The sequence below is a fragment of the Bubalus kerabau genome, chromosome 12 (genome assembly GCF_029407905.1).
Source record: "Bubalus kerabau isolate K-KA32 ecotype Philippines breed swamp buffalo chromosome 12, PCC_UOA_SB_1v2, whole genome shotgun sequence".
Lineage (NCBI taxonomy): Eukaryota > Metazoa > Chordata > Mammalia > Artiodactyla > Bovidae > Bubalus > Bubalus kerabau.
Genome location: NC_073635.1, coordinates 12,294,443 through 12,310,388, shown reverse-complemented (window position 1 = coordinate 12,310,388; position 15,946 = coordinate 12,294,443). Strand labels below are relative to the sequence as shown.

The window sequence follows — 15,946 nt, the reverse complement described above, 5'->3', positions numbered from 1 at the left end:
CATGATGATACCCAATTTATATGTAATAAGTCAGATGAGGGGAACTTCCTGCTAGTCCAGTGGTTAAGCCAGGAGGAAGAAATGGCAACCCACTCCAGACAGAGGAGCCTGGCGGGCTAGAGTCCATGGAGTCACAAAGAGCTGGACACGACTGAGCACCAGCAGTGAGGACTTGGTGCTTTCAACCCTGGCTGGGGAACTAAGATCCCGCAAGCCATGTGGCACAGCCTAATAAAAGAAAGGCAGATGCCCAGGTTATTTTTTAAACCTGGAAATTAGAATATACCAATCTTTTAGTTTTAATAAATACTTATCAGTATTCCCTCAAAATCAGCAAGGCAGAGTTAAACAGAGCTCTGAATGGAGACTAAACATATACAGGTTTACAGTGAATGTCTATACATCAGATGGTTCTACTCAACCATGAATTCTTCAAGGACTAGCCTGTCATATCCATCCCCACACCCTGGCACAGGGCCTAGCACAGAAGACATTCAGTAAGCGCAGTATGTGCCAACTCAAGAGAGAAGCTGCTTTTAAGGCATGTGACTTCGTAATTTCCTACAGCCTCAGTTATTTAACCTAAGTTAGGAATAAAAAATATATATACAGCCAATCTCATAGGTTGTTAGGGGATCAAGTAATTATTTTAAAGTTCATTCTAAACAGTAAACTGCTTTACAAGCACAGAGTGTTATGGCTTTCTCTCACTCATTAAACTCCTGTTTATCCAACTATATCCCATTTTAGCAAAAGTTTTTAATCTGGAGTCGGTGTATAAACAAGCATAGTAATGTTTTCCTAAGGAGCGAGCTTGAAGCTTTCAACCGATTCTCAAAGTGTCCATGGCCCCCAAAGGGTTAAGAACTAATCCCTTACATGAAAGAAAAGATGACTAACTCCCCAACAAAACAATTTATACTTCTATTTTCTTCCCTACGTGCATCTGCACCTCCATCTTCTTTCTTTTCCCCTACTTTAGCTTCTCCAAAAATATACAGACGAATGATTCATCACACAAACACAGATCAAACTCTTCTACTACTTCACCTCTGTCCTAGGGGCCTAGTTAACTCACTGTGCAGAAAACACATTAGTAACCATCCGTATCATTCGATAATTTTAGTTGTCTTAGTAATTAGAAATACATCATACACAGAATTACATTAAGAGCCTGATATTCTAAAATATTAAGATAAAAAGAATAAACGCACACAGTGTGAGGGAAAGAAATGGTGAAAAAAATGACTTCTACATTAGTTTATATTTACTACTTCACGAACCATGCTTTAATGTATATTTGAAAGTTTCATTCCTCCCATCAATAACACAAATCAAGTAACTTTTTTAAATGAAGGAATTACGTAATTGTTCATGGTTAATATAAATAATGTTATACCTAGCACTATAATATCTTAAAATTCAATACAACTGAGGAAAAATGGCAGTGCCCCAAATCATGGAGCACACAATGAGATGAAAACGTCTTAAGAGGTTGCAGTTTTCTTAGGGTGAGAAACCTTTTTGTGTAAAAAAAGGCAGATGCAAGTTTCAAGAGACATTCCTAGAGCATGAGGTTTGAGTGAGGTCTCAAGGGAGCCACACAGAACCACAAGCGTGTAAGCCGCCTCTTTATCAGTAGCCGCCCATAGCCTGCCTCTCTCCAGTCACTGTCTTCCAGAAACAAAGCAACCCACTTATCCTAGTGTGTCTGAGGCTTTCTCAGTTCTTGCGCTCAAAGCTCTGTGTCTCAGGAACCTGCTGAGGATGGCATATTCCTACTTAAGAGCAACTAAGTCATCTTAAGCTGACTTTCTTAACTTTTCGTTTTGAGATGAGCACGGACAAAGGAGTTACAAAGGCGGTACAGGGATGTCGTATGTCCTCTTTGCTCATCGGCCCCACCAGGCTACACCCTGCAGATGACTGCCAACACCCCCACCAGGCTACACCCTGCAGATGACTGCCAACACCCCGACCAGGCTACACCCTGCAGATGACTGCCAACACCCCCACCAGGCTACACCCTGCAGATGACTGCCAACACCCCCACCAGGCTACACCCTGCAGATGACTGCCAACACCCCCACCAGGCTACACCCTGCAGATGACTGCCAACACCCCCACCAGGCTACACCCTGCAGATGACTGCCAACCCAAGGAGCTGAGATGGGCTTGATGTGCGTGAGCAGTTCCATGTGACGTCACCATACATAAGTCTCTACAGCTGCAATGCAGGGGACACAGGCTCAACTCCTGGGTCCCACATGCCGAGGGGCAACTAAGCCTGTGAGCCCGAACTACTGGGTCCACGTGCCACAACTTTGAGAAGCGTGCACGCCGCAACAAAGCTCTCCTGTGCCGCAACTGGGGCCTGACATAGCCATGAACAAACAAACAAGTAAAAGAAGTAAGAGCTAGACCAACCAGGGCAATGAGCAACTCTTAATTTCTTTACAGAAAATCTGTCGTTATAAAGTGAGTGTCAACTTGATAAAGACTAAGATGCAATGGAAGATAAAGTTACGGGCTTCCTTGTGGCTCAGTGGAAAAGTCCTCTTGCCAATGCAGGAGACATGGGTTCGTTCCCTGATCCAAGATCCCACATGCTGTGGAGCAACTAAGCCTGCGCACCCCAACTGCTGCACTTGTCCTCGAGGGCCCTGGAACCGCACCTACTGAAGAGTGCACCCTGGAGCCTCTGCTCTGCAACGAGAGAGGCCACCACAACGAGAAGCCACGCACTGCACCTAGAGAAGAACCCACACTGCACTGAAGACCCGGCACAGCCATAAATAAATACAATTAATAAAAAAAGATAAAGTTACGAACATCCTGTGGTTTTGATCTACTGGAAACCTTAGATCTTATCACAAAGTTTTAGAAATATGTACTGCTCCTCTCAGATATAAATCAACACGCTAAAATAATGAGAAACTAATCACCTGAAAAAAAGGGGGGAAAAGGCTCAATTCTTGAAAGAAAAAATAGTTAAAAATATTATTCTGAACACAAGTTTATAGCCAATAGTATGAAGGTGGTCATTCTGTCTTATTTTTAATAAAACTTAAGTTCTAAACATCAGATTGGGTTGGACTACATAATCACTACATGTAATCTTAAACCCTGTAAGGAAGGCAAGAAGAAGGCAGAAAAAGGACTACAGTGGACCATTCTAGAATTCTAACATTTCAAATCCAATTAGTAAGAGTGCAAAGCAGTATGTCCTAGGCTGAACCTGCCTTCAGTGAAAGAATTCTTGAAGGCAGAAGGACTCAGTCCTTCTTAGAACTTAGTTCCCTATTCAATAACCTTCTATTTAGAAGGTCAACTACAAAATTTTATATATATATAATTTTTTTGCCACACAGCATGCAGGATCTTAGTTCCCTGAACAGGGATTCAAACTGTGCCCCCACTGCATTGGCAAAGCAGAGTCTTGACCACTGGACTGCCAAGGAAGTCCCCAAAGTTTTATTTTTGAATGAGGTGCTTGTGTCTTTACTAAACTATTTAAAACCCAGGCACAAAGGTAACCCAAATAGGTATCTGTTGTACCTTTTAATTCTGTAATTACTCCTAAATCCTTACAATTGTTGTCATCAAGAATTTTCTTTTAGATGACATTAATGTCATTAGAAACTAATTTCAGAGAGCTCCCTGGTGGTCTGGAGATTAAGAATCAGCCTTCCAATGCAGGGGACCTGGGTTCCATCCCTGGTAAAGGCACTAAGACCCCACAGGCCTGAGGGCAACCACGCCTGCTCAAGACAGGGAGAGAAGCCAGCGCGCTGCAGCGACTAAGCCTATGCACCACAGCCCGTGCATCACAGCCACTGAAGCCACGCTTCCCAAGAGAAGCCTCGCGCTGCAACTAGAGAGCTCCTTCGTGCCACGACAAAGACCCAGTGCAGCCAAAATAAGAGAGAAAAATTAATTATTTCAGAAGCGTTCATCAGCAAACATTCAATCACCCTATTTGTACTCTACACTAATGTTTTTCCTTTTAGCATGAATTACTCACTATAAAGACTAGCTTATAAGCGTAATATGAATAGGATCTTTTCTTGTGTATCTGCCTCTGGTTATATTTTTAAGTACCAACAGCAAACCCTAAAGATACTTAGTAAAGTTTCCAATGATGATAATTACATAACATAACCAGAGGGTGATGATTTCTACCATCTCTGATAACCAGTGATCGTCTGTAATTTTTTTTCCTTCAAAAATGCTTTCTACCAGTCAAAACACATTTCTTAAACTGGAAATACAGGTGACCCTTGAACAATAACCATGTGGGCCCACTGATATGTGAGTTTTTTCCAACAGTAAATTCTACTGGACCACGTGATCATGGTTGGTTGCATCCATGGATACAGAAACAGGGATACGTAGGAACCACGTATACAAAAGACCAACTGTAAGTCACAGGGAGACTTTCAACTTCCCAGAGGGTTGGCACCCCAACACCCACTTTATTCAAAACCACTAAAAACTCAGGAGAAAGCATAATCTAAATGAAACTTAGTAATGGTACAGCTAGTGATCATAGTCTAACAATTTTTTAATAAAAAAATTAAAAAGTCACTAATGTTAGGAGGAATGGGGCTAGAGATGGAGAATTACCAATGATCCCAAGGTGTTGAAATTTGATTTCCACAGAAAGTCTGATCAACTTCTAATTACAGTTGTGCTGGAACAACTGATACATAAGTGCCAAGCTACGGCTCCTTGAGAATGTTCTGGTAACAGAAATGCATCTTTCCTCAGTAACGAGCAGAATGCTTTTAAAGTGATGATCGTCTAGGATGTCAAACAAACTAGTGATCTGTGGTTTGGTCACAGAAATCAGAGCCTGACTTAAACTTAGGATGACTGGATATTGCCTGAATATTTCACATATCATCCAAAGGCTTTACAGTTTCCGAGAAGATGAGAAGGGTTTCCCCCGGCAATCAGCCATCAAGTTTAGGCTTAAAAAGCAAAGAACAAAGCAAAAGCTACACTACTTCTGAAAGGGCTCTAATGGAATCTTAGTTCCAGTTCCCGACCAACGCCACCCCCTAAGAGGTCCAGCCTTCCTCTGGGCAACTTCACAACTTTCACATGGGGAAGAAGGCCAAAGTGGCTGCCAGGGTGCAGACCGCAGGCTCACCTGACTGCGCCAGCTCAGGACGGGGCTGCCGAGTGACCCCTGGCTGAAGGCTGCTGAGGCCTGCCTCGGGGGTGCATTGTGGCTCTTTTCCTCCCGTGGTCCACTTGGAAGGAGGGTGCTTCAGAGATGACAAAGAACAGGAAAACAAAAATTCACACACAAGGAAAAGAAAAGTCCCCCTTACTAAGGCACATCGCACACATGATCCTAGCAAGTCGTAACATAAGCCTGCAAGCCAGCCACATGTTGGGTAGGGACGTGCGGAAGGTGAGAACACACACCCTGGCAAGACAAACTGGAGAGAGGCTGACGACAGAGCAGATCCTGACACAGAGCGGAAAGAGGTGGCCCTCGGCCTGTGCATCTTTCCAGGCTGGGGATGAAATCAAGTAATGGCCCGATTAGGAAAGAGAAATTTTGAGTACATGTTAGTAATAGCAACAGTAACTTAACTAATCCTTCTCTTCTTGCTTCAGACAAAAATATGCAGACATGTCTACCTCATTACCACCTGAGGATCCAAAGAAAGGAATCATTTATTCACAATCTCTGAATGTTTGAAAGGCTAAAGATCAAGAATTTTTTCACAGTGAAGTTTTCCAAAGTTGTTAGAAGACGCAGATGAGACTTTGTAGAAATCTACCTGCTTTTCTGGTCACCTTATAGGAGAAAAATGAAGCCCAAACTCTTGTTAACTTACCCTTTCTACTTCATGGCACTTTTTCAAAGCGTCCCCGTACCTCCCCAGGCGCTGGTACGCGGAGATGCACTCTGTCTGAAACCACATGCACTGCATCTCATTTAGGTTCTCCATGGCAGACGTCCCTTCCTGAAACAGAAGCAACCACAAATAAAGGAAGCAAACAACACAAGAGAGCCTAAAAACCCTGTTTTCTCTTTTACAACAATGTCTATGAGGATTACGGCAACAATAAGTAGCAGTGACAAATTATATAATAAACACATTGATGTGCTTCCAAAAGGCTCCTACCAACTTAAAACTGTATGTCTTATTTACCCAGCTCTCTTGAGACCGTCAACAACCTACACAGAAAAGACTACAGGTTACTGAAGCTAAGTTTTAAACACCAGAGCTTTTATTTAACCTATTTAAGACAGGGATCCTATGAAGCACTGCCTATCTTTGTCTATTAAGCAAAAGCCATTTAACCTTTTCCTTGCTGACTTAGGATCACTGCTATTTACAACATTGTTTTCAAATCTCTTCATAGTAGTTTCAAGCCTGCTTTTCAGTTTTGCAAGTCTCCTTCCTCCACATCAAGCCATCAGTTGTCACTTCCTTTCACAATGATGTCTATGAGGATTATTATGACAATGAGCAGTAGTGAATTATACAATAATACATTAAAATTTTTAAATAAAAAGAATATTCGCTAATTCGGGCTAAGTGTGTATCCCAGGAGAATGCAAAGCACAGAGTGCCTGGTCTCAGTGCAGGGACGTGGAGCTCTGTCACAATGGAGAACAGTTATTTAAAATGCATGTTACAGGACCCCAAGAATGACAGCAAAGGTATGGGTATATTTACTAAGTTCAGTCTTCATTTCTTTTTCATACCCACTGTTGTTAACAGTTTAATTTTCAGAATTCTCATTGAAAGTATAAAAACCAGTTATCTCTGGGTAAATAAAATTATGGTGGTATTTTATGTCTTCTCCATGGCTACAGATATTCCATCGTTTGATAACTACCTATGTTTATAAGAAATCTACCATATTTTTCATTTCAAAACTTTACCAGCTATTCAACCTGCCTCAGCAACTCTACAAATATTATAAACTGAAAAATTTGCAAGAAGAAATAGGAGCACTTCCCTTACGTATTACAAAGCAGATATAAACTGATATGGAAGTCACGAGCAGCCCTCCTCCCCCAGCTCACTGCTGCCCACCACTGACAGGGACACGCCTGGCCAGTGAAGCAGTGTGGATAAGCTAACCAGCTCTGTACACAGCACAGCGGCCTGTTAAAGAGTGGACAGCCGGAGGCGATTATGACGAGCAAGCTGAGCCCCAGACTCTGGGAACTACTTTCTTCAAACAGCTGAACTTTCCCCTTCTTTCCCATTCTCCTGGGTCTTTTCAGACATGTCCTAGTTGGCTGTGGTTTGCTGCGTGGGTGTTTTGTTGTTGTTGTTTTTTAAACCACTGAACTTATTTAACTTAAATATCCTCATTTCTAATTGTACTTTACTTCTCATCTCTACAGGGCTTCCCAGATGACTCAGTGGTAAAGAATCTGCCTGAAAATGCAGGAGACACAGGAGACGGATTTCAATCCCTGGGTCAGGAAGATCCCCTGGAGAAGGAAATGACAACCCACTGCAGCATTCTTGCCTGGAAAATCCCATGGACAGAGGAGCCCAGCAGGCTACAGTGCATAGGGCCGCACAGAGTCAGACATGACTGAAGCGACTTCGCACACGCACACCAGAAGCACATGCACACTCATCAACCACAGTAAGAAATCATACTTAGGATACGAGCGAAACAAGATTTAAAAAATGACAACAAAAGTGAATTCCGAGCAACTATAGCAGCACACTTCACACATCACCAGAGAATTTAAGTTTAATTTTACTAACTCAGACAATGACATGCTATTTCTTACTCTTGTGAACTTGGAGCACATTTCCTCTGCTTCCTTAATCATATTTGCCCGAAGCATATACTTTGCGCATTTGGAATTGATGAATCTATCAGCTGTATCCAAAGACTGAGCTTCATCCATCCACTTGACAGCTTCTCTGAGATTACCCATATGCTTTAAGAGATGGAAGTATTAAAGACATCACTGTTATGATTAAGAAAATATAGGTACGATACAACAGAAAACGTTCTTAAAGACAAATTAGAAATGTTACATTTCTGTCAAATCTATCTAGAAATTTTTATATACATTAAAATTCATATTTACTAAGAGCTGAATGAAACTGCCTATATGACTATGCAACATAAAACTCCTTAGGATTATTAGCATATTGAGAATAAATAATCAGGGTGCCCTAAAAGTTATCTCCACACAGAAAGAACTCCATGGGTCCTTAAAATGGCCAAATTCTTGAACTATTCAAAAAACATGACCAAGATTTTACCTTGTAAATTTTTGCTTTCATATAGAATAATTCTATTAGAGTTGGAGTGCTAGCAATTGCAGCATTAATATAATCCAAAGCCAAAGAATACTGCCCAAGCTTATCAAAGTGCTGTGCCAGGAAGTACTGAACCCAGAGTAGTGTCGTTGGGGGTTCCTTCTCCCCATTCTCTGCAATCAAACAAACACAAAATTATTATAAGGAATGAGGCAAAGTGAAGCAACTCACTTGCTTTCTTTCTCCCAATGCATAATGAAATCAATAACTATTAGAATAAAAATCTAGTAAAAATGACCAATTTCAACAGAAAGAGATACAACCTCAAGTCACAAAGTTCAGGAAGCAGCAGCCGAGCAGAGCAAAGACGCTGCTTTCCCAAGCTTCTACCCACACCTCATGCCAAGGAAACAGTCTAGGAGAAGAGGCAGATCAACCTAACTCTACGGATTCTCAGGCAGACAGCATTAAGGCAGCAGGTCCAGGAAAAGCCAAGGAAAACAGCCTGGAGAAAACATGTCCCTAACCACCACGGTAAAACTTCCACAGAGGCAAGAACTGCCAGGGCTTACATGGACCGTCCAGGCCTCGACACAGACCAGGGAAACCCAAAGTTGAAGGGTATCAGGAGGGTACACTCTTGATAAGATTGTCACAAACAACCATCTGACCTCTATCTGGCTCCCCATTCTGTGCCCTGAAACTACAGAAGAATAAATAAGAAACACCTAGCTCTCAAAATGGGTATCAGAAGGGAAGACACGCAGGTATAAAACGAGGTAGGAAAAGCAGAAAGGAGAATTTACTCATGTTACCTCGGAAGACAAGAAGGTCTCCTAGACTAGCTGACTGAATGAAATGACAATGCAAACACACAAATTAACATAAATTAAGACACAAATAATAAATATGAGCAAAGAGCCAAGCATTTATCTTGCTCCTCTCATATACACTGTATTTCAGGGGGGGTCAAATATCTGAGGAGGAAAAGTTCTTTACAAGAACTCCAGCTAATATTAATAAATGCAGAAGGAATGATGATCAGAATGAAATAAGGGATCAAGGCAATTTTTGCAGTGGCTGCAAAAATCATCAGGTAAGTGACCACTAAGAAATACTGCATGGCCAATTAGGCTGACAAACATCTAAATTCTGATGAATCTTAGTTTCACAAAAAGAGAGACCACCAGAATGTCTTCGGCCTTCAGATGGGCTGTAACAGGAAGTTCAAAGTGTCACGTATGAAGTATTCACATGGAACCCAAATCTAATCAAGCCTATAAACCTAGGGGACATCCCCAGAGGAACAGTGCTCAGGACTCTGTGCTTCCACTGCAGGGGCAAGGGTTCAGTCTCTGGTCGGGGAACTAAGATCTTGTATGTTGTACAGCACAACATGCAAGAAAGGAAAAAAAAAGATCCTATAAATCTAACTTGAAGTTTGTAAGAAATATGGAAGACAGCAAGATGTATTAAACGCTACCATGAGAAAACAATTGGCAAAATTCAAAGCATGGTGCGTTCCACGAGACAAATGACCTTTCGACAAAAAGCCTTTAAAAAAAGAGGAGAAAGGGAGAACAGGACAGTACCACCCAAGATTAAAAGAATATCAGAAACATAACAAACAAATGTAAACTGTGGACCTAAGCTGGATCCAGATTCAAAGAAACCAATTATACATTTTTTTAAATAATCAGGAAAATTTGCATGTGGACTAGGTGTTAAGATATGTGGTATGAGAGTTAATTTTGTGGAAGACACACTAGGGCTTCCCCCATGGCTCAGCAGTAAAGAATCCACCTGCAATGCAGGAGACATGGGTTCAATCCATGGGTCAGAAGATCCCCTGGAGGAGGGCATGGCAACCCAGTCCAGTATTTTTGCCTGGAGAATCCCATGGACAGAGAAGCCTGGCGGGCTACAGTCCATGGTGTCGCAAAGAGTCGGACACGACTGAGCACACAAACACAAAAGTAGAAAGAACAAAAAACTAGGAAGTCAGGAAAAATACATCTTAACATTAACTACTGGATCTTGGTCAAGCTACTCAACCATGTGGGATTCTGTTTACTCATATTAAAATGAGGTTAACTCCCACATCACAAGATTATGGAAATTTTTAATTACTTTAGGTTGCAAGTGCTCTTCTCATTTCATTCACTAATTAAAAAACTAGTGAACAGCTATCATGTAGCACATAATGAACATAATTTTACTGTAAGTGATTAAAAATGGACTGAAATGAATAATCAAATTTCAACTCAATCTAATTTAAACTTACCATAAGGGCTAAAAAAGTCACACGTTTTAAGAGAGGTTTCATAATTAGTAACAAGCTCCTGGATTATGGAAATCTGTTAAAGAAACATAGTTTTAAAAAATCATTTATTAAAGCATTTTATTTATTATGGATTAAATTAGATTTGGAAACAATATACAGTTTATTTCAGAACAATAAATTAACTATAAATTGACATGCTTACTTTCCCCACTCCCACCCTCCATGTTGGAAGGAAAATGAGAAAAACACAGAAAATGTACTGCTCTCTTTAATAGTAAAACAGAATCTCATTAATTTCTCATCTCAATAACGAGTTTCAAATTACGAAACGAATGGACAAATTATCACTAGTTACCACACACTCCTTTCTGGCCAATGAACACACCTGTACAATTTATTAAGTTTATTGCTTTTTGCTTCCCACTGTCACAGGGTGAAGTTGTAAGCCATTATATTCTCAGATTTTCTAAAATGCCAATACAAAAAAAAGTCAAGTGAAATAATCTAAACTACACAGTGAGTTGATGGAAAAAGTTAAGTAAACTCGTAATTAAAGGTTTAAACTCTGTTTTCAGTGATTATTTTAACAAATTTTCATTCCAACGCTATACTTAGGTAGGACTAAAATATCATAAGCTACACTGCAAACATGCTATGCCCAGAAAGTACAAAAGAAAAGTGACATGAGTTAGAAGTCGCAGGAAAAAAGCAGCTTCTGTGTACAGTTTGTTTTAAATGTCTGTTGATGTTACCTGTTCAGAATACATCAGAAAATATAGCCATCTTATTTATGAACTTCAGAAAAACAAAGGTCAAAAGTGAAGAAAAACAATTTAAATTTATAACAGTATGTGATCAATATAGAATTATTTTAATACCTTCCCACTGAAAGCAGTCATAAAACAATATACCAAATTAAAACACTTCTCAGGCCTATATATCTTTCTGCTAAGAATACTGCACTATATGGTGTAATTCTCTCAGACAGAAGGGCAATAAGGAATACATGGGACAATATATTAACAGTGGGGGGAAATACGTAACATAAACAAAAAAAAAAGAAAGAAAGAATTTACACTCATTACTGAAAATATGACCAAATGGATTAGGGTAGTGGAATATGAATACAGTCTTAAAAAAAAAAAGTAACAATAATGCTGTATTATTTTAATAAGATATTTAAACAAAGATCATTTTAAAAGAATGTTTATTAAAATCTGAATAGACCTATATCTAGTAAGGAGATTGAACAAGAAATCAAAACCTACCAACAAAGAACAGCCCCGGACCCTATGGCTTCAATGGTAAAATCTACTGAACAGTTTAAAAACTAACACCAAACTTTCCCAAAAAACTGAAGTGAAGGGAACATTTCCAAAATCATTCCGCGATGCCAGCATTACTCTCATACCAAAATCCACCACAAGAAAACTACTGACCAACACTCATGATGAATACGGATGCAAATCCTCAACAAAATACTAGCATATAGGCCTCAGCAGCATGCTAAAGGATCACACACCGTGACCAGGAGGAGTTATTCCTGGAATGCAAGGACGGTTTACCTTAAAAACTGATCAGTATAACATGCCATATCAACAAAATGAAGGACAAACCCCCACGTAATTATCTTAATTGCTGCACAGAAAGTATGTGATGGATTCCACCACTCTCATTATAAAAACTTATCGAACCATGAACAGAAGGAAATTATATCAATATAATTGACGACAAACATGAAAAACCCACAACGAACATCAGACTCAATGGGGAGAGACTGAAAGTATTTCTACTACTAAGATACACAAAAAGGCAAGGACGCCTGCTTTCATCACATCTACTCAACACAGTTCTGCAAGTCCTACTGCTGGAAGGCAAGAAAAAGAAATAAAAGGCATCCAAACTGTAAACAAAGAAGTAAAACTTTCTCTGCACATGTTTCACAAAAAAACAGCAAGACACAGAAAGTCAATACACAAAAATCAGCTGCACTTTCACACATAAAAAATCTGAAAAGGAAATTACTAAATCAACTTCTTTCACAATAGCATCAAAAAGAATAAAATGCTTAGAAATAAACTTAACCAAGGAAATGAAAGGCTTGTATAATGAAAACTATAAAACACTGCTGAAAAAAATTCAAGATGACATAAATAAATGGAAACACATCCCATATTCATGAACTAGAAATTTTAATATTATTAAAATATCAATACTACCCAAAGCGACCTATAAACTCAATGCTATCTCCATCAAAATCCCAATGTTTTTTCCCAGAAATAGACAAGCCCGTTCTAAAATTAACGTTTGGACTCTCAAAGAATCCAAATAGCCAAAACAATCTTTAAAAAGAACAAAACCAAGACGACTCACTTCTGATTTCAAAACATACTACAAAGTTACAGTAATTAAAAAAAAAATACAGTGTGGTATTAGCATAAAGATGGACATAGAGACTAATGGAATAGAATCTAGAGTCCAGAAACAACGCTCACATTGGTGATTTTTTACAAGAGTGTCAAGACCAATCAATGGAGAAATAAAAGTCTTTTCAACAAATGGACTGGGAAAACTGGATGTGCATATGCAAAAGAATGAAGGTGAACTTAACCTAATTCCATATACAAAAATTAACCCAAAGGACCAAAGACCTAAAACAATGAAACTCTTAGAAGAAAACATAGGACAAAAGCTCCACACTATCAGGTTTGACAATGATTTCTTGGCTATAACACCAATGGCACAGAAAACAAAAGAAAAAATTGACAAATTGGACTTCATGAAAAAAAGTGAAAAATGTGTACAACCAGATGCTATCCACAGAATGGCAACCTCCAGAACGGGAGAAAATATTTGCAAATCATCTATCTAATAAGAGCTTAGTATCCAAAGTACAAAGAGAACTAAAATTCAACAACAAAAACCCCATTCAATGTTTGATAAAATACTTAACAAACATTTGTCCAAAGATATACAAACAGCCAGTAAGCACATGAAAAGATTTGCAACATTACCAGTCATTAAGGAAATACAAGTCAAAACTACGAAGAGATGCCACCTCACACCCAGGAGGATGGCTATCTAAAAGCAAACAAAAACCAGAAAACAACAATTGCAGACAAGGATGTGAAAAAAAAAAAAAAGGAAACTGTACACTACTGGTGGAAGACAGTACAGCTGCCGTGGAAACGGTACGGCAGTGCCTCAAAAAATTAAAAACAGGACCACCAAACGACCCAGCAATTCTACTTCTGCTATAGATCCAAACGAACTGAAAGCAGGTCTCCAAGAAGTATCTGTACACCCATGTACATAGCATTGCTCATAACTGTCAAAAGGTGGAAGCAACCCAAATGTGGGAGAGACATATGACAGGTATTATTCAGCCATGGAAAGAATTCTGCAATGTGTTACAACACGGATGAACATTATGCAAAAGTAAATAATCTAGTCACAAAAAGACAAATACCATATGATTCCACTTATATGAGTTGCTTAGAGTAGTCAAAATCATAAACCTGTAAAGTTTAACAGTGGTTGCTAAGGGCTAGAGGGAGGGAAAAACAGAGTTACTATTTAATGGGTACAGAGTTTTATTAATAGTGCCACAAGATAAAAGGAGTTATGGGGATGGATGGTGGTCATGGTTACAAAAAAAGGTGAATTTATTTAATACCGTTAAATCATACACTTAAAAATGGTCAACATGGTAAACCTTAGGTTAAGTGTATTTTGCCACATAAAACAACAACAAAAGTGGTTGTAAAAGCGCAATCCTCTGACCATTAGTATCATAAATGTTAACATTAGCATGACCTGGTAATCTGTAGGCATGCAAATTTCTGAGCAAACCCCACATTTATAGAATCAGAAACTGAGTCTAGCAACATTTTCAGCAAACCCTCTATAAATAATTGTAATATACCCTAGGGTTTGAGAACTGATTTTTTTAAAATGCTGAAATAAGACTATTACTATAAAGCAAAATAAAAAGTAATAGGCATTTTTAAGCCACCAGGACTAATTTCATTCAGAGTATGTGTAACTTTAAAAAAACCTTCAGGTTCAACTTACGGAAATTCAGCACTCAACTTACGGAAGCAAAAAGTTTTTCATGAACTTCCACTACCATCTAGTGGCAGCTACTAAAACTGCAGCTAGAGTAGATTTTTAAGTAAGGGTGTACCTTTTTGCATCTCTAGGGTGGAATACATTTTAAAAATTAGTTTTAATAATTTTAAAAAGTACAACAAAATACTGAAGTTACACATAATAATATTACACTCTTAATAAAAGAGTGCAAATACTACTGAATAAAATAGAATCTCTAGCTTTAGAACTCAAAAACAAGATTTAGTTGAGGGAATAAATCAAGGTAATGGAAAGTTCACATGAACTGTTCTAAATAAAAAACTGCAAAGATCACTGTCCTTGCTGGTTTACCTGGCATATATATTGAATCTAAAAAATGTGTATTATAGTCACTCACTAAGTAATTAACTAAAAAATTCAATTTTCCAAACTTATCTATGAAAGTTAGTCTAAGGAGTTTTACTGAGGTATAAAGGATCCATTTTACTTCAAGTTTACTTACCATTTACATTGCAATTATACTGTATAATTATATATTCAATTATATAATTGTATACCATATAACTATAGTCAATTGTACAATATAACTATATATTCAACTTCTTTCTTCTAAAACTTAGTAAGTAATGGCTAGTCTTGAAAATAGTATTTCCACTGACATATAAATCAAGAAGTCCAATCTACTCACATTAGGTATCTAATATCACAATAAAACTTCAAGCCTTAAAATAGTTTAAAATCATACAAAATTTTCTATGAACTGAAAATATTTCAAAGTTCAACCACCTTCTCCTGATTTAAATACTTTCTTCTAACAGTTATATTTGACCAGAACTGAAAAAGCTTTGCTTTTGCTAACCAAATCTAACATGGGCAAAGGTAACCACTGTAGTTAATTCCCCTAAATTATTGATTGCCCTTAACCAGCTTTTCTTATATATGAGTTAAAAGAATTCTTTATTAACCTTAAAGCAAAGTCCTACAGAACATATACGACACACAATTTTTCACAATATAAATACAGATTGAGTTTAAAATGTTACTGTAAAACATGAAAGCCACTGAAACTGTCTTTTCAAATTTTTTTAATCCAAATGAGAAAACCAAGCACAACAGTTTATCAACAAGGACCAAAACTGGATTAATTTCTAATAAATATACAATTAACATAAGGGACAATTTTGGTCCCCAAGCAGCTAGAAATGTCCAAGAACTATGACACTAAAATGAAAGTAACTTCTTGCAGAGATGACCTGTGAGGGGGTGCAGATGGCAAGAGAGCTGAATTTACAAACTTCATCAT

At 38.5% G+C, this 15,946-nt stretch overlaps 1 protein-coding gene across 4 annotated transcripts in view; it reads right to left on the bottom strand.

Moving 5' to 3' along the window:
- Positions 1-15,946, bottom strand: part of NAA16 (N-alpha-acetyltransferase 16, NatA auxiliary subunit) — a 64,649-nt gene that overhangs the window by 8,539 nt on the left and 40,164 nt on the right. For all 4 annotated transcript variants that reach the window (XR_008700857.1, XM_055541959.1, XM_055541960.1 and 1 more), the window contains 4 exons: positions 10,552-10,624; positions 8,271-8,440; positions 7,787-7,939; positions 5,856-5,984 (listed from right to left, as the gene is read on the bottom strand). Coding sequence is in view for 3 of the 4 variants with exons in the window: in XM_055541959.1 (XP_055397934.1) it covers positions 5,856-5,984; positions 7,787-7,939; positions 8,271-8,440; positions 10,552-10,624 (525 nt within the window). In the remaining variant the exon portion in view is untranslated. The remainder of the gene's footprint in view (positions 1-5,855; positions 5,985-7,786; positions 7,940-8,270; positions 8,441-10,551; positions 10,625-15,946) is intronic.